This window comes from Astyanax mexicanus, chromosome 7 (assembly GCF_023375975.1).
Source record: "Astyanax mexicanus isolate ESR-SI-001 chromosome 7, AstMex3_surface, whole genome shotgun sequence".
Taxonomy (NCBI): Eukaryota; Metazoa; Chordata; class Actinopteri; order Characiformes; family Acestrorhamphidae; genus Astyanax; species Astyanax mexicanus.
Genome location: NC_064414.1, coordinates 2475318 through 2493949, shown reverse-complemented (window position 1 = coordinate 2493949; position 18632 = coordinate 2475318). Strand labels below are relative to the sequence as shown.

Genomic DNA, 18632 nt, shown 5'->3' with positions numbered 1-18632 from the left:
AATGGGAAATGGGTAAGATTATGAGGAGAAAGTATAAAAAAGATATAATATTAAAGTATTAAAAATATTAAAATATATATCATATTTATTTATATTTGCTGTACACAAATTGAATGTGCAGTAATAAACCCTGGCGCCAAAAAAAACGCAGATCTGGCGCCCCCTATCGGTCAGTGTGGGAATAGACGAGGAACAGCAGCCTGACGGAGCTCCTCCTACATAGGGGGGACACTGGCTTTGACGTAATCGTAATGATTGGCGAAAAGAAGAGTCTTTTACGAAAAGATTGATTGATCGGGGGTTAGCCCGTGTTCCTCCAATAGTGTCTAAAAACGGCGTTTTGTGGGCGTTAGTTCCTGTATTACGTTTCTAGTGACATTTTTTTTCTCTTCAGTGGATAGAGGCTCAGTATTAATATGTGTGTGTGTGTGTGGGGCTGTTTGGACTGATGTGAGAGAGGTGGGTGCAGATATTTACATTCAGCTCATTGATATTTTAGTCAGAAATGTAAGAAATATAGCTATTAAAAGCACTTTGATTTATAAAAAGTGAGATTTCGCTGTGAAACCCGCTAGCCGTTATGCTAACTCTTTCAGCACTGAATGCGGGTCTCGCGCCGATAGCTAGCTAGTTGCTATAGAGATGGATTTAGCAGGTTATTTAAGTTATTTTGCAGAGTAAAACCTTTAATTAGATCAGATGAAATTATGTTTAGCTTGTATTCAGTAAGAATATTCGTGTGGAGTTGTGTATTATTTGTTTTATGCAGCTTTACCGCTTGTATATAAAAAGATAGCAAATCCAACCCCGGAAACTGTAAATCCGCACCGGAATTTCGCTCCATCTGCGTTGTTGGCTCGAGCCGCGGCAGAGCCAGTCAGACGGATGTAGCAAAATCCCGGGCTGGATTTACACTTTGTGAAGCCTGGATTCGCCCCGGCTGCTTGTATTATTATTAAACTTGACAGGAACTCAACTAGGTTAGCTAGCTTTAGCCAGGATTTGTTAGTTAGCTAGCACAGCTAGCTCATGATATTAAGCTCTGAATTCGGTTTATAATTCTGATAGCACTTATCCGGGACCGACCAGACTTGAATTAATCACTTTATTAATATTAATAGCTTCGTCACGAATGGAAACTGGCTCACATTACAGCAGCAAACCTTCTCTATTCACTGCAGAACCTTTAATAGCTCGGTTCTGGTCAGCTGTTCTGTCCAGCAGTCAACAGTGAACATCAGTAGCTTTAAATGCAAGTTTAGCTTTTATTTAACTAACCTATCTATTTATCTACTGAATTATCCATTTACTCATCTCTTTTCTATTCTGTTTCAGGGGATGTTGGAGCACTTGTGGACTTGTATGTGGACTTGTGGACCTTCTGGACCATGGGCTTGCTGTAACACACACAGCACAGTGAGGAGTAGCACAGGAACCCTGGCTGCAGCACTCTTGGCTGTAAAAGCTTCAGCTTCAGTGGAGGATTGGAGATTTATGATAAAGACTGATGAGAAGCCAGTATCTGCACTATCATATCACTATCAAACAGGAGGAACCTAACCAGCGCGGGTCATGGCCAGCAGCCGACAGCCAGCTGACCTCACCCTGGCCTGGGAGAAGTATATGGACTGTCGTGCCCAGGGAGCAGATCTACAGGTGAGAGCATCTGTGCTGCTAATCTTTTACCTTTGACTTTGATGGATGGATGAATGGATTGATGGATGAAAAGAGGGATTTAGCAGAGAACAAACAGTTTTTTTTTTTACAGATCCACTAAAATATAATGTTTGAAGGTTTAAAAATAGCAGATTTTGGGGAAGCTGCTGCTTCGCAACAACATTGGTTTGTATTGTTCAATTGCTGGGCAAATAACAGCAGGTTACCTCCAAAGCTTTTCAAAGTATTAAATAGTCCTAAATTCATGTAGTTAAAAAAGGCCAGTTTGATGCTCAAGTCAGATCTACAGGTGAGAGTGCTGTTAATCCTTTAACTTTGATGGATGAATGGATGGATTGGTGGATGGATGAGGGATTGAGCAGAGACAACAGATTTTTTAACCTAGTTCAGATTTCTCACAACTACAGATATCAAGGTAGCGATATAAAATCTAATAATATCTAATATTTGAAGGTTTAAAAAAAGCAAATTTCTGGGAAGATACTTTGCATTTCTGACTAAAATATCAATGAGCTGAATGTAAATATCTGCACCCACCTCTCTCACATTTCAATGTTAGTTTTTTAAGTATCTAGTTAAAATATTTGTTTTTTTTAATAGACATATGATTAGGATCTCTGTATAACACACTGTGATGTGGAAAGTGAAATACTGTGGGCATTTGGTTGTTGGTTGAACTGCCACCAAGTATTGTTGAATTTCAGTTCAGTTTTTTTCAGTTCAGCTGTTAGACTCTCTGGTTGGGCGTTTGTAGTGTGATCTTCACAGAGTCTAGAGCACTCAGTGTGTGGTCTTTTACACATGGACAAGTAGTGTAGATACGCTTTGAAAGGCGTTTGCGTAGTTTAATCCACACACAGCTTAAAAACAAAGCAGCCTAGGTGGTGTTGTATTTAAAATATTAATATTGACGCTTACGTAATTCACTGGATTTACTGGTGTGGGGATTTAGGACAGTCAGTATATGTCTATGCTCCCGATCGTATCATATGCTATAATATCATAAACAGAATTATACCCTGAAATATGGTGCCATATCAACCACCCCTCATTATCACATCAGGGTACTACTATTTTGCTGTTTTTAGCAAAAAAAAAAAAAAAAAAAGTTTTTTTAACTGTTCTCGTTTCCCATTATGTATCTACTACAGAGACATATTATATCTGTCCAGTATCATTTATTTTACTGGAAATCTCGATATATAATACATCATTGACTTCTGTTACCATTCTGATAAAATTCTTGTATTTTTTTATATCTCAGTTAGGAGTGTGCCATATCATTTGCAATAATACAATTTCATTTTCATTCAATTTTCTATTGCTAATGCATAAACAATGATTTAATGTACAGGCCTGAATGGAAATCCATTGAGATTATCATTACAGAAAAAAATACAAACTGCAATCAACGTATTAAATGAAGATATATTAGGTCAGTATTTCACCTGACAGAATGATGTAGAGTGTAATGTATAGGCACTGGATCAAAATTTATAAACATCACTTAACCTAAGCTGAATGTTTAGGTGATGTTTAGAGTTACAAAAATGATCTGTAATCATGCATCCTGTGTAATATTGCATACATATGTAATATATATTTAGAATAATGTTTGATATGTTTTTTCTGGAATACTAAAATTGTCTAAGGGTCAATTTAAAAGATTAAACCTTTAAAATATAATAACATAACATTTGTATTCAGCTTTGCACATTGGACTGCACTAAATCTAGTGAAAATGTATTAATAATTCAGATTCTTCTTTGTTTGTCATGAAAAATGCAGTTGATTTTATATTCAAGTTCTGATGAAATCACTGTATACGTAAGAAATCTATTCAAAACATAAACAGTAGGCCTTTCATAAGAATTACGTAATTTTTGCTGACCTTAATATTGCTTATTATGTTTACTTAGTGAGAATAACCTATAAGCGTGAATGATCTGGTATGTTGACCTTGTTTTAAAAACAGTGATTTTATATTTATAGTTTTTTTTTATTATTTATTCATGATATTTAAATTTAAGTTCCAATGCTTAAATATTTCTAGTAATTAAAAGAGCAATGCTCCTTTAATGCAATGTGTTAAATGAAATCTGAAATAAATAAATCAATAAAATGATGCTATTATATTATATTATTAGTATAGTGGAATAAAATGTATAAAATGTCAGTGGTCTTTAAAATGTGGACATAATTATTTATCACAATGATTTCTGGGCCAATATTATTTTTGCCCCCAAAAAAAATCATTAATCAAGACTGGCCTAGATAATTTTTAAAAAAATCTTTTTTATCTTTAGTTTGTTAATGTGGTCTCTGACAGCAGCTCAGTGAATTGCAGGAGGTTTGGGTGGAGACAGATTTGATAAGTCCCGACTGGCACGGGTTGTATTTCCTGTTTTTAACTGTGCCTAAAGCTATACTGATTAATAGTGTGGCTGTTAGCCAAACATTAGTGCTGGATCAACACAACTGTTGTTTAATTCAATATAATATAATATATTTTTGCCTCAAAAATCCTCTCCTCCAGTTGGAGCTGAGGTTCCCAGCAGGTGCTGTCGTCACCTGGAAGTGGAGGCTCGGGTGGTGTTGATTAAGAGGGTGTAGCTCATAGCTTATAAAGCTTAAAGGGAATGGTGGTTTGTGGGCTGAGCAGTCATGTGTTCCTCTGTTGGATACCGAGGAGGCAGTTCTCTGAGCTTGTGTGAAGTGCTCGGCCCCAGGCTGTACTAACGACTCCATCACGAGACTCTGATTAGCTCCCCTCATCCAGAACAAGGCTTTGGGCTTTGTGCTGTACCCACCACACTGAGGAGCATGTCTGTACTCACATACTAGGGCTGGGCAAAATATATCGTAAATATCAATATATTGTTATACAATATGTCCTAGTTTCGACTTCCATGATACATTTGTGCAAATCTACAGATCAAAAGAACACTTTGTAGTTCTGTATGTACAGAATGTGGTACTTCTGTTTCTCTGCATACATTATTATCCTTATTTCACCCTGTTCCTCAATGGTCAGGAGCCCAGAGCAGCTATTATTTGGTTGTTGGGAAATGTTCAGCTCTGCAGTGATGGTGACACATTCCTGGTGGTTAGTGTGTGTTGTGCTGATATGAGTGGGTCAGGTGCAGCAATGCTGCTGGAGTTTTTAAACAATGTCCATTCACTCAGAAAGACTAAAAGGAGTGCTTTTCCTTTCCTCTTTTGGTGGGCTAGATGTCCTCAGATATATGAAGACTACAATTGAACATAACCTACATTATCGACTTAAAGTACAATATATGGAATATATTGTCCAGTACTACCCATTGTGTTTGCTTTAACAAGAAGAGCATATTAATGCAAATAAAATGGTATGTCAATTGAACAAATGTAGGTTTTTTTTATTTATGGAAATGATTGTTACAAGTAACTAGTAATATTTGCCTGGCTCATTCAGTGGAGAGCCTATAATATTGACTGTAATTACAATTGACACACAATTTGCCTTTGGCTCAGTCATCATGTTTTTCATCTAAATTTGTTTTTCCGTTTGAAACATCACATGCTTGGTCATCTATGACCTTTATTTCAGTGATGTAAAGTTTTTTGTTTCTGTCCCATGGAAAACTTCCCCTGAGAATTGTAGTGGGGTTTAATGGGGCCATGGACCTCAGTATTACAGCTTTCAAAACATTGTTATACTGATACTGATGCTAAATATTTGATTGCCACATCTACTTACGTTATTGCCTTATCGTATGATGAATAAAAATTACATTGCATGTATTTAAGCTAAAACTTTTAACTAGAAGCACTGATCTGTTCTGTCTTATCTGAGGGAGGAGATGGTAGAGAGTAGGCCTACACACACTCACACACACAGTGCAGATTTGCTGATCTCTAATAGAAAATACGTGGCCAGTCAGTCAGTGGTTTACCCTGCCAGACTCAAACTTGGCCAGAGCTACTATTGAACGTGTGAAAGAGCCACAATAAATCCTGTAAAAGTGTTTTGTGCATTAAAAACAGTTATCTATATTAATAAACCTCTATTAACCACGTCATTAGTAAAAGTGAAAGTAAAAGAAAAGAAAAAACCCACACAAAAAGCAACTGCCAGCAAATTTCTGATTTACAACAAATACTGTGAATTATCTCAGACCAACTCCTGAAGTGGTTTAAGGGATCACACGTGTCTCTTGGGTGTGTTTTAAAGCTTTTTTTTAAATATGGTTTAGGCTTGTCCAGTACTCAGAATCATTAAGTGATCATGTGTAAATGGGGTCAGATCATTCTGGACATATGGAGCTTTAGACAGTGTTAGATGTTCATCCTGAGGTTCAGATATGAAGAATCTAATCTAGGATGTAAACCTTGGAAATGAAAAACACGTTGGTCACATGAGAAAACACCTCTGCTGTGGTTTTCAGTCTGTTGAAGAAACTTTCACTTTGCACACGTGAGTCAGAGTGAAATGGAGCAGAAGAACTGAGGTGGAAGATTAGTACAGGGTTATAAGAAGAGGAGAAAAATTATCCAGACAGATTACTAAAATACGGTAAGTGTAGTGCCTAAAAACCTTGTATGTTACTGTTGTAGGTACTTAATCGTGCCGTTCACCGTGGCAGTCTGTGATAACAGAATGTGGCATCCTCAAAATGAACGTGCCAAAAGTTTATGTTTAAAAACTGTTCCACAAGCTTTATTACAACAAGCTAAAATTTCACCTGTAAAAGCAAGATCCCGTTCCAGAAATGTTCTGTATTGTGTTTTTCTGCTTCAAATAGTCCTATTCTATTAGAAATACAGGGACTGGACAAGCTATGTGTGCAATTTTAAGGCAATTTCATGCTTATTTTTATTCTTCTAATATTTAACGTGTGACGATAGCGTGCCTTAACTTCTTATAATTGGTACGAAAGTTTGAACCATCTAAATTGTTTTCACACTGCAGATGAACCAGACTATGGTTCGGTTGGTCTAGACCGAAACCATTCCGACTGCCACCTTAAACATCTGCTTCTTTAGTTTGGACCAAACTTAAAGTCCAAATGCCTGGACCAAGTGAGGTAGAGGTGAGGGCACCTTTAAATTTACTAAATGCATTCATTAAAGAGGTGTCCACAAATGAGCACAAAACTACTTTGCAGGGGTCATAAAGTTGTATTTTTAGCTGATGTTTGTGCTCTGGTGTTTTGGACTGTTGTGGTGATGTCGCTGTGTGATGTAATAATGAAAAATTTGATGTAACTGGTGTACTGCTGAAAAGTTACCTGCCCCTCCTGTAAGCGAAGCATGACCTGCTGGATTACTGAGCTCAGTGAGCTGCATTATCACATTAGTTCCTCACAGAGACAAACAGCGCTGCTGGGAAAAGGTGATGCTCCAGAGAAATGGGCATATTGGTTTTTCCCTTTTCTCCCTCAGTGTGACCATGAAGAGTCATGTGAGGAGTGAGGATGACTGTTCTCATTAGTGAGGAACAGCTCGGAATGCAAGCATGACTTCTAGGCAATGCTCGGGTACAGAAATAAAGTGCCTTTATATCTTTCCCTTACTGTAGGAAACTAAATATGTATTCCAACACATGCATAAATGAATAAATGATCAAATATGATTTAAAGTTAAAGTTGTCCATCAAAGAACACCAGTATGTACAAAATGTATACAGGACCTTAAAAAAATATATTATATTGTTGTATATGTTATTTTTTTGTTTATTATGGCTCTCCTAATTAAATTAGGAAAAAGCATTAAACATGAAACACCAAAAAAATAGATGCTAAACATTTAAATAGGGTCATATTTACCCCAAAATAATCTTCTAATTTTGTCAGTCTGCCGACAACTGAGAAACCTAGGCAAAACTTCCTTTCACAAACAACCAAACCTCCTAACTCCAACCAAGTTTTTCCAAAGCTGACAAATGAAACACTGGTGTTTGCTTCTCATGTAGAAGGTCATTTTCTAAAGTCAAGACCAGATGGTAAAGAAGCAGCGATCTGTGAAACAAAGTGTGCAAAGTGTTTAGCAGTGTGATAACCGCATCTATTCGCATTTATTTGAAGCTTAAAATATATAGGGCCTAGGCCTGTCACAGTTTCTTACATTACCTCAATCATTTTTGCTTTTTCTTGCAATGCAAAAAAAACTTGATTGTTCTATGGTGTAAAAGAATTATATTTAGTATCATGTGATTCATTTGATAATATTTTTGTCATATGGAAAAACACCATTATAAAAAGAAAATACAGATTTATTTTAATCACAATTTGACTGTGTCATCGTGCATCTATGTTTAATACAATATGACACCCCTGGAAGCTTCTGTCTGTACTTCTGTAGAAGCATTGGGCTCTGCTGTGGCTGTAGTTTCCTATAACGCTTCACTGTTCATCTTTCACTGCTATTTGCATTTTCCTGAAACATCCTTCTGTCCATATTTGTGAATTTGTCCAGTGTCCGGTCTTTGCTGTCTCTTTCGCTAACACGACTGGCAGATTGTTAAGACTGTAAAAGTGTCAGACTTCTTGTGGCCTGACTGCGTGGCTGTTCTCTGGGCCGGTTCTGTTGAAATCAACAGAGGAAGGAAATTGAGTCACCCTGTCATTAGTACAGCGCCAACTACACACACAGTCAGGATCGAGCACAAATTCTGTAATCTCAATAACTCATTACACACTCATCAGTACTGAGACCAAACAGCGGTTACATTTAATCATCATCATTTCAGCGCAGTAGTTCTTCTACCCTTCTTTACTCTCTGCTGACAAAAAGCTAGTAGTTAATTAACCTGTTATGGTAGATGTACTAACTTGTCAAGTGAATGATTTCTGTCTATCTGTGTAAGCAAACACCCCATGCAAACCCCATCGAACTAAAGAAATGTCTTTCAAACCTCATTTGTACACTGACTTGCCACATGTCATGGGACAGGAAGAAGAGCTGGCAAGGTAAATGTGGTGTCGGTGAGGTTTCAGAGCATATGGAGCCGAGTCTGTCGACCTGCTCTGACCCAGACACTGCACAGACACACCTGAGCAGATTAGCGAGAAGGTGAATGAATGGACTTGTTTGTGAGGATTGTGTTGGATGCTGTGGTGTGATCTCTGACTGTCAGATTAGCTGTAGCCTAATGACAATTTCACACATGCCCCTGTTTTACTATAAAGTATTGTGTTTATCTGTACTAAAACACATCAGCCGTGGATCTGCTCTTATTAGGGTGAAAATTAGATAATGATTTGCAGTACTCGGCACATTGTGATACTGTAGCAAGATGATATATTGCGATTCGTCATATAAAAGTTATAAAAACACACTGCCATATTAATAACATCTGACTGAAATGAAAGTTTATTTGTATAACACTTCTATGGGTGGAACAGATTGATTAATTCCTGACCTTTTAAATAATTGTTTAAACATGTTTTAATTTTTACAATTTTTTTGTGTTTGTGGTTCAGTGCTATGTTTTAAAAAAAAACATTTACATGTAAACTTATAGTTTAAATCGATGCTTGTTTTCGAAAAATTAGTACACAATTTGCGTTGTGTGTGTGTGGTATGTATTGGACAAGCTTAGAATGATTTCTCTGCCTAAGCTATGCAAATGTACAGATCACATTTATGTCTTAAAATATCTCTGTCTCTTTCTTTTTCTCTTTCACACACTCTTTCTTTCTTCCTTTCTTTCTTTCTTTCTCTCTCTCTCTCTCTCTCTCACTCTCAGGTCAGTCTGCAGTATTTGGAAAGCTTCCTGTGTCGGTTCCACTGTGTGCAACACCTCAATGATCCAGGGGTAAAGGATGCCCTCAAGTTCTGGTATGTGCCTTTTTCGAGTTTGGTTAAGATTTTTGTGCCCTGTATTTACAGAGGTATGATTAGCAGAGCTGCTTACATCACACCAGATATGAGTAAATACTCACACCTGTATATGAGTGCTTCTGCATTTATTACATGGTCTTGATGATTGTTCAGGAAGAAGTGATACCTGCTTAAACCCTTACAGTGACATATCCAGAAGTTGTGGTTGCTTTTAGACATTTTCTGTTAAAGAGTCTCTATGTCATGCATAGCATGGAACAGTTTTAATAATTTAATACCAGTAGTCTGCTTTCAGATTTTAATCTCTCTTTTCTGTAGGTGATATGAATAATGCAAACTGCTCGCTGTATGCTTTTCACACTTAAAGCAAACAGACAGTCAGTCACTTCCTGTGTAAATGAACACTGTAAACATCTCACCACCTTGTTCCTGTTCACAAACCTAGTTTTGCTGATTCTATGTGACCACACTAAAGCCTAGACTGTGTTCGCACAAGCAGCCACATAATTACACAACTCAGTCTGCAGAATACAGTGCAAAAAGAAAGTGTACAGTACTACAAAATGCAGTGCAAAAAGAAAGCATACAGTTCTACAAAATACAGTGCAATCAGAGAGAGTACAGTGCTACAAAATGCAGTGCAATTCGAGAGAGTACAGTGCTACAATATACAGTGCAAACAAAAAAGTGTACAGTGCTAAAAATACAGTGCAAACAGAGAAAGTACAGTGCTACAAGATACAGTTTGTAGGGCCCTAACTTTTGCTTTATTTACTTTGAGAGTAGATATAATTTTAAGTTTGCTGAAGTTAAGCAGCACTATTTTGTACTCTGTAGTAAATAAGCCTGTTTACTGACTGTTTCCACAGCATTTTTCTGTGACATAGAGATGTTATCTCTCTACCCGATGAACGTTCTTTCGCTTTCTTTTTACAAAACAGCATCTTAAAGTGAGCCACATATTTACAGTGTAGAATTATCGTTGTTAATGCTCTGTCTTCATTAGAAAGTTGTCTTTATTATCTTTATCTTTATTATCTCAGCAGCCATGCATCAAATATTCTGCAACTGAAATTGTTCGACTGATGTGGGCAAAACAGTAAGTGATGAATAATAAATAGGCTGAATTATTTATATGGAACAATGGCATTTTTTAAAGCTGAGTCACAACTATCTGGGATGTTAAACCTTCAGTGCTTAAAACATATGTTTAAATGGCATTGTTTTTTTTTTGTAGGTGTTCTTTGTAAATCAATACTGAAATACTTTTAGGATTGGTTCATTAATGCAGTGGTGAAAAAGCTGGAAAAACTTGCAAAACCTGCATGTTCAATAATTTTTCATTTTGTTTGCTTTTGATTTCAGATTAAGTTTTTGTTTTAGATGCATCCCTGTATCTCAGTTTACCTTTGAGCTGGACAAGCAAAGAGGTGGATGCTGATCGTGTGAGTCGGCGAATCAGCGAGGTTTTTAGAATGCCACAGGTTTTAAATCGAATTAGGCCGAGCCTAATCTGTTCTTTTACGGAGACTGGAACTCGTAGACAGGGGTGTCGCATGGGGTCACGACCCTTTACTTTTACTTTTAGTAAATGTGTACACGGCCATGTGATGAACTCATTATGTGGAAGGTCATTGAGCAACAATGTCCTCTTAATTTCTGCTTTTTTTTACTCTGGTTAAGCAATATTTCTGCACTGTCTGAATAACAGTTCTTTAGTCTGATTTATATCAAGATAAAGAATTTCACATCTAATTTTAAACGCACTATACAGCACAGACATACTGTGTGTGTATAAGCAATAGCAGCAAACAGTCCGTAAGCATGCGTTGGTAGTGAGTAATTTGTATTATCTTCTCCTGCCGAGTTACTATGAAGTTACTACAAAGTTCTCGAGCCTCTGGTGACTTGAGCTCTCCAGTCAGTCCCGGTGCCATGTGACATCACATGCTTTCATGTGATGCACTGATCAACTCAAAATTTGGAAAGCATCCATTTGAAATTCCGATTTAATGGAATTTGAAGTGCAGGACAGAAAATTCAGTCACTACTGGAGCGTGGATGTGTTTGGACGCAGCTTAGCCTTGACTGCCCTGCTCTGGCAATGAATGAATCCTCCGCAGTGTGTTCAAACCGCTCACCACTGGACCAGTAGGGTGGATTTTAGCTTTGCAGCATGGTGGTAGGAGGTAGGTGGATTGTTATTTTAATGATGAACAGAGGGAGAGGCGTGTCTTTAGTGGTTGGGTTGGAGTGTGGAGTTGGTAGTTGGGTGAGCATTGAGAGTCTTGCTGTGCTACATAATCCAGAATTTAACAGATAATCCAGTTATTCATTTGCTTAGTGTGGACTATTTAAAAGTTAAATTTGATTTTGTTTTATGTGTGTATTGATTCATACAGTACTGTGTTCTATATTAAAGTGGAATATGTATTCCTTTAGCATTTCTTTAAGCTCTATTTTATTCCTTTTATGACTGTTTAACCCCCACCTAATGGGTATACTGCATGCCCAAAAGTAGGAATGTTGGGGGTCAGTTGGGGGTTATTAACATGTGGGCACTCTAAACTGGCTGGTTAGACTAGCACTTTCTTACAGCGTAACACTGTAGGATAAAAAGATTTAAAAATCAGGATATTATGATAAAAAATCAGGATATCTGACTGAGAATACAGGAGATTGATTGATTGGTCAGGACTGATCTGAGCACCCACACTCCTTTTATACCTAAGGTCTTATTCAGATGTGAAAGGTGCTGTGACCACAGTCCGGACCAAAGCTCTAAAATTTAGTCTGACCATAAGAGAGGCGCTCTCTGTCTGGATCAACTGCTCCATGGTCTGGTTAGTTTGCAGTTTAATAACACTTCTTTTTGGGCACTTGGACTTTCAGAATGTAAAAAAAAAAGGTAAAATGCAAAAAAAATAATATATATAATATACCCAATATTTGCATATCTATGTTAGAAATTGATGCTTTTGTACTAAATTATATGATTTGTTCTTTAGAGAGGGTGACAAAAATATTTGGACAGTTAGTGTGTATATAGCTTCTTTCATTTAAGCTTAGCATTCCTTTCCTATAATTTGTGTATGCTAAGTGATCTGCAGGTCTGCAGGTTTCACAGCACTTGCCATGTGTGTTTGTAGTGTGTTTTTGAGTGTGTGTCACTGTACCAATTTGTTCTACCTTTGTCCTTGGGACAGTAGATAGTGGTAGGTTTGAAATTCTGTAGGCAGCCCGATCCGGAGGATGGAATAACAGGCTGATGTGATACAGTAAGTCTCTCAGTCAGACAGCGTGTCAGGTGACCAGTGCAGGACAGGGTCTTCTGTTCTCTGTGAATGTAATCCTATTGCATAACAGCCAGATTCTCACCACTTCAGTCATCAAACAGGGCTCACGCAGGCCTCCATGTCTGATCCCGTATCTCTGATAGCGTTCAACAGTTTATTGAGTGAGGGGGAAATTAGAGATCGGTTCAAACCAGCTACAGGTGTGGTGTGCTTATGTCAGGGTAACTTAGCATATAATAAAATATTTCTTCGGTGTTCCTCTGTTTATCGGTGTGTTTCTCTGTTTGTCTCTCCCCCTCTAGCTCAGACATGAGCGGCGCCAGTAACACTCTGGCAAGGGAGTTCCTGACAGATGTACACCAGCTCTGTAGTGCTGTGGCTCAGCAGGCCGAGGCCCAGAGGGAGGAAGAAGAGGAGGAGAGTCACATGGTGGCGCTGGGAGAGTACCTGGTCAGAGGCCGTGGCTTTCTTCTGTTAAGCACCCTGGATTCTGTCATCGATCAGGTCAGTTATAGTCAAGGTTGCCTTATATGATTGTTTAAAGTGATGCTAATATCGTCTATAATGAATTACACTTATAAAGCATCTTTCTGGAAACCCAAGGACGCTTTTAAATTACATTGTACGCACAAGCAGAGGAGCCCCTGTGTCTGCTGATCGTGACATGTTTGTAGAAGTGTGATTGTAGTAGTGATGAGCTTAGTTTAATGGTAGTTCACCTGAAGTCACATGGTAGTGGGACCACAAGCCCACTGTATTTACTTTTAATTCACACATGCTGGTGCACTTTCCCTCCTCCCTGTGAAGAATGTTCTCCTCAGAAGCTTCAGGGTGGAGCCAGTATTTAGGACCACGCTTCACTCACACACACTGCACTGCCTTTAAAGACACACTCAGATTAGCAAACAAGAAAGTGTTGCGTTATTATTTGTTATTTTTTAAACACGGTGTGATACGTTTTCAGCGTGGAAATAATATTTTTCATATTTTCCTTTCTGTTTCTTATGATTCATGTGTAGGAGCTGACATGCCGGGAAGAGCTGCTCACACTCCTGTTATCTCTGCTGCCACTCGTCTGGAAGATTCCCGTTCAGGAAGAGAGAGCCCCAGGTCAGTGTCAGTCCATGATATCTGCATATTGAGCTGCAACGAAAAAGCGAAGATTATGAAAATGGTAAAGATGTGTAGTAAACTGGCAGGAGGAAGTCAAAGTGAAATATCAGATCTGTATTGGGACCACACTCAAAGCCATTGGAGAGGATAAGGATCATAAAGTATTCACTGCTCTTTGAACTTATGATTTAATCAACTGCTATCAAGCGATTGATATACGCAACCTAGAGCTATCATTTGTACCAAATTATATATTTTTTTTTATTCTTATTTTTATATATTTATTTTAATAGACATGTTGTATGTTGTCAATGTGATTCATTTCCTGGCGCAGACTGCTATTTTAAACCCCAAATAACTACAGAAAGACAAAAATGAATTTAATTTGTAGTCATTAGTGTATTATAAAGATTAACCCTCAGTGGCAAATGAAGCTGAACATTTGAACATTCAGCAATAGTCTCACTGATTGCACACGTTTACACGATTACACCTTTCCTTTATTTAAATAAATGAAGGTTATTTTTGCAATGTGTTAAGGAAATAGGTTTGCATTATTAATATCTCTAAATGGTGCTATTTGTTACTATTTTTCTTACTAAAACATTAACAGTCTGAAAAAATCGGAAAAAAAACTGACTTACATTTTTTGTGTAGTTCTTACATAAAAACCTTTATGTAAGAACCTACCATAAAAAAATTGAGAATTGCTTACATACCAACACCTGAGATTTAAATTTGTGTACTATATTACCCTGCCGAATTAAGTGAGTTTTTTTTTTTTTTGCGGATGTAATGATGTCAGTTCTGTGTTACACCTAATTAGTTATGTTTATTATAGTAAAATAAAAATTTTATTCTTTAATCAATTATTTTGCATAAATAGATGTTTAATTTCTGTCTAATTTATCAGCTCTTCAGCTACCTCTCACTTTGAAGCATTACCAGTTGATTTTAGACCAAAAAGGTAAATGCTTGGTGTGCTATGAACTTAGTTAATATATTTATGGTTTGATTTATTGCATGAGTCATAATGTAACAGTACAGTAACATTTATTTATTTATTTATTTATTTTTTTGAGAGTGAATTTCAACACCTCTACTCACAACACATTACATAAGCATTGGTAAAAAAAAAAGCATTGGTAAAAAAAAAAATAATAATAATTGTACAGTTTAATTCCTTTGGTTATGGTTCATGTTTTAAACTTGACCGATTCAGTTTGTCTTCATTAAAAAATGATATCAGTATTCAATATCATTTTGGAATTTTAATCCGTGTGGAGGCGGGACACTCTACACCTCTGAAATGTATCTGAAGACAGTGCTCTTCATGAATTGTTTAATAGCAGTCTGCATCCAAATCTCATGTAAATAAGACTTCAGGATGCAGTTGTGTAAACTGTGTAAAGTACAGGATGGTGATGTTTCTGTTGAACTGTGGAATTTGGTGCTAGTATGTTAATCTGTCCTAGCATGCTCTTCTCACATTGTTTCCTTATTAGTTCCCATATTTGTGCAGTTTTTTCAGCTGCTTATGGCCTGCTTTCTCATAACCAGATTAAACCGGATCAGACAGGTTGTTGTTTAATCAAACTTGGAGGGATTCTTTTAAGTCAGTGGGACATGTACAAGACTTCATTATGATTTACAATTTTCACAATTTTCTACTTGAAGATTTTATAAAAAAATTTAGAACTTTGAAGGAATATTATGTAATAAACAGTGTTAAAGTTTTAGTCCTCCATAATCACCCAACTGAGCCGGTTCTGGATGAATTTGAGCACAGAATAAAAAAAAAAAGCAGTGCTCGAGTGCTCAGCACCTCTGGAGCTCCTGTTGGAACTGTCTAATACTGTTGGAGAAACATTCCCTGTCCTAGATCACGATTCTGGTCACGCTAAGGCACACTAACTGTTTGCCCAATTTGAGCTTATATTGAGCTTTAATAAATTCTTCTACATGTATTTCTTTGCAGTTTTAATAACTTTAATATTAATTTACAAAATAAATAAATAATAATAAATAAATAACAAAACCTTTGAATGGTACTGTTAAAATATCAGAATGCCTTTTAGCCTGATTCTGTCAGTGAAACACAAAATATTTCAGCAATGCTTTGCTTTCTGATCCTATTAGATTTCACCCTGCCGTCACTCCTGGACGTGTACCTGAGCCGAGAGGAAAAAGCCGGAACTCTCAAGGTGGGAAAGGAAAAGGCTGGTTCTGATGCTCATAACTCCGGAAGGCATTCATCTGGGAGTTTAAAGTCACGGCATTCACGTAGGACTGCTCAGCGGTATTCCGTGAGGGATGCGTGCAAGTCTCATCTTTCCACTTCAGACTCTGAAGCTAATTCAGATGATAAGGCTGCAGGGACAGGAACGAGACATCGTAGGTCCCATGGTTCATCGTTTCGCGTTAGCTGCCAGCACCACCGGTCTGTTATTCCAGAGCAGCAGCAGCAGCCACCGTTGCAGTATCCTAGTACGGACACTATGAGCACTCTAGAAAGATCTCAGCCTCATTTGAGGCTCTTTGGATCCCTTCCAGTCGATAATGAAACACTAACTGACCCCACAGCCCTTTCTATTTTAAACCGTATGGAAAATTCCCCCTTTGACCTTTGCCATGTTTTACTTTCTCTGTTGGAAAAGGTTTGCAAATTTGATATGACCATCAATCACAGCCCAGGCCTGGCAGGTAGTGTTGTTCCCACGCTTACGGAAATCCTTACAGAGTTTGGTGACTGCTGTGGACCTGGAAGCGGCGGTGGAGGGGTGGATGAACTGGCTGGAGGCTGGACAGAGGAACCGATTGCCCTTGTACAACGGATGCTGTTGCGTACTATTCTGCACTTGATGTCCGTGGATGTGGGTCAGAGCGAGGCACTACCAGATAACCTACGCCGAAGCCTGACTGACCTTCTTCGGGTTTCTTTAAAGATCCGTACCTGTCTGGAAAGACAGCCTGACCCCTTTGCTCCCCGACCCAAAAAGACCCTGCAGGAGGTGCAAGAGGACTTTAGCTTCTCTAAGTACCGTCACCGGGCCCTGCTTCTGCCAGAACTCCTTGAGGGGGTCCTTCAGCTTTTGCTTAGCTGCTTGCAAGCCTCTGTTCCGAATCCTTTCTTCTTCAGTCAAGTTCTTGACCTGATTCATGAGTTTGTGCAGCACCGTGGTCTTGAGCTGTTTGAAAGTACTTGCCTTCATCTTGAAGTGCTAGGTGGTGCACGGGACTCTGAAATTGGGGATGAAGCCTCAGAGCGCTTGCGTGGCCTCATTGCAGGTGTGCTAAAGATAATCAGTGCGGTGAAGAAGGCCAAATCGGAGCAGTTACACCAGTCTGTGTGTGCACGCCGTCGTCACCGGCGCTGCGAGTACTCCCATTTCCTTCATCATCATCGTGACCTCTCAGGACTGCCAGTCTCTGCCTTCAAGCAGGCAACCAGACGCAACCCTTTTGAGGAGGAAACGGAAGGCAGCAACGTCCAAGTCTGCTACCCTGAACGCTGCTGCTGCCTGGCAGCCTGTTCGCACCAGTGCCTGCGCCTCCTCCAACGCCTGTCGCCCTCAGGTCCCGCAGTTCTGCAGATGCTTGCTGGTGTGCAGGCTGTGGGAATTTGTTGCTGCATGGATCCACACTCGGTTGTTGGTCCTCTACTTCGAGCGTTCCAGGCCCCGGGACTGCGAAACTATCAGACCCATGTGCTGAATGTGCTTAGCAGGCTAGTGCTGGAGCAGCTTGGAGGTGGGCAGCACTCGGAGAAGGCCAAGCTTGCGTCATGCAACATCTGCACCCTGGACAGCAGCCAGATACCTGGCATTGAAGAGACATTGCAGGGCTGTGTGTCAGGAAAAGAGAGCACCTCATCCACCTCCCCTTACCCCTCCTACTACTCTCAAGGTGTCCTGCCAAGTACAGGGTCTGAAGACATGCTCTGGAAATGGGATGCATTAAAAGCTTACCAGGAAATAGTATTTGGTGAAGACTGGCAGTTGAGTCAACAGATTGCCAGTCATGTGTGCCAGCTGACCTTGCGGGGCAATCCAGTGATCCAGTGGCAACTGTACACTCACATTTTTAATCCTGTACTTCAGAGGGGTGTAGAACTAGCCCACCATGCCCAGCAACTTGGTGTGTCCAGTACATGTTCCCAGGCCTGCAGTTACCACACTCAGTGCTTCCCAGTCGAGGTGCTGCTCGTTTATCTTCAGACGCTACCTGCCTTACTCAGGTTAAGGTAAGATCTTATTCGTTCTTAGCCAGTCAGTCAGCTAACATTAGTGTAGTTAGACGTGCTGGACTATTTTTATTTTATTGTACTAATTATAAGTAGCATTTAAAACATTTTTTTCTTTTTTAAATAGTCACCAATATTCGCTGACTCTCTCACAGCAGTTCATGGGTTAAACTGGAAAGTAGTAGCTTCATTTCATCTCAGCCTTGACAAAAAAGAAATCTTGATTATTTCTGTAATTTTAATGGTAATGGTAATAAATTATATTTTGCATTATTCAAAAATATGATTGTAAATTTTTATATTCTTCCTAAAAAACATTAAAATCACCCGTGCATTTATGTGTAAACCATTTGGCATACCAGGTTTTCTTAAGATTGTAAAAATGGACATTTACTTGTAAATTAAAAGAATCTATGAGGTGAATACATCAATTTATTTTTATATAAAAATATATTCATTAAAACTAAAACAAAAAAATG

General features: G+C 38.5%; 1 protein-coding gene across 4 annotated transcripts in view; it reads left to right on the top strand.

The window, feature by feature from the left end:
- Positions 1 to 207: 207 nt before the first annotated feature.
- Positions 208 to 18632, top strand: part of lyst (lysosomal trafficking regulator) — a 59949-nt gene continuing 41524 nt past the window's right edge. For 3 of the 4 annotated variants that reach the window (XM_007238535.4, XM_015602803.3, XM_022685228.2), the window contains exons 1-6: positions 209 to 459; positions 1336 to 1656; positions 9407 to 9498; positions 13100 to 13301; positions 13817 to 13907; positions 16050 to 18153. In XM_007238535.4, the coding sequence (XP_007238597.3) occupies positions 1573 to 1656; positions 9407 to 9498; positions 13100 to 13301; positions 13817 to 13907; positions 16050 to 18153 (2573 nt within the window). In that variant the 5' untranslated portion in view covers positions 209 to 459; positions 1336 to 1572. Of the gene's footprint in view, positions 460 to 1335; positions 1657 to 9406; positions 9499 to 13099; positions 13302 to 13816; positions 13908 to 16049; positions 18154 to 18632 lie in introns of all 4 variants that reach the window. The other variant, XM_022685227.2, reaches the window with a different exon arrangement.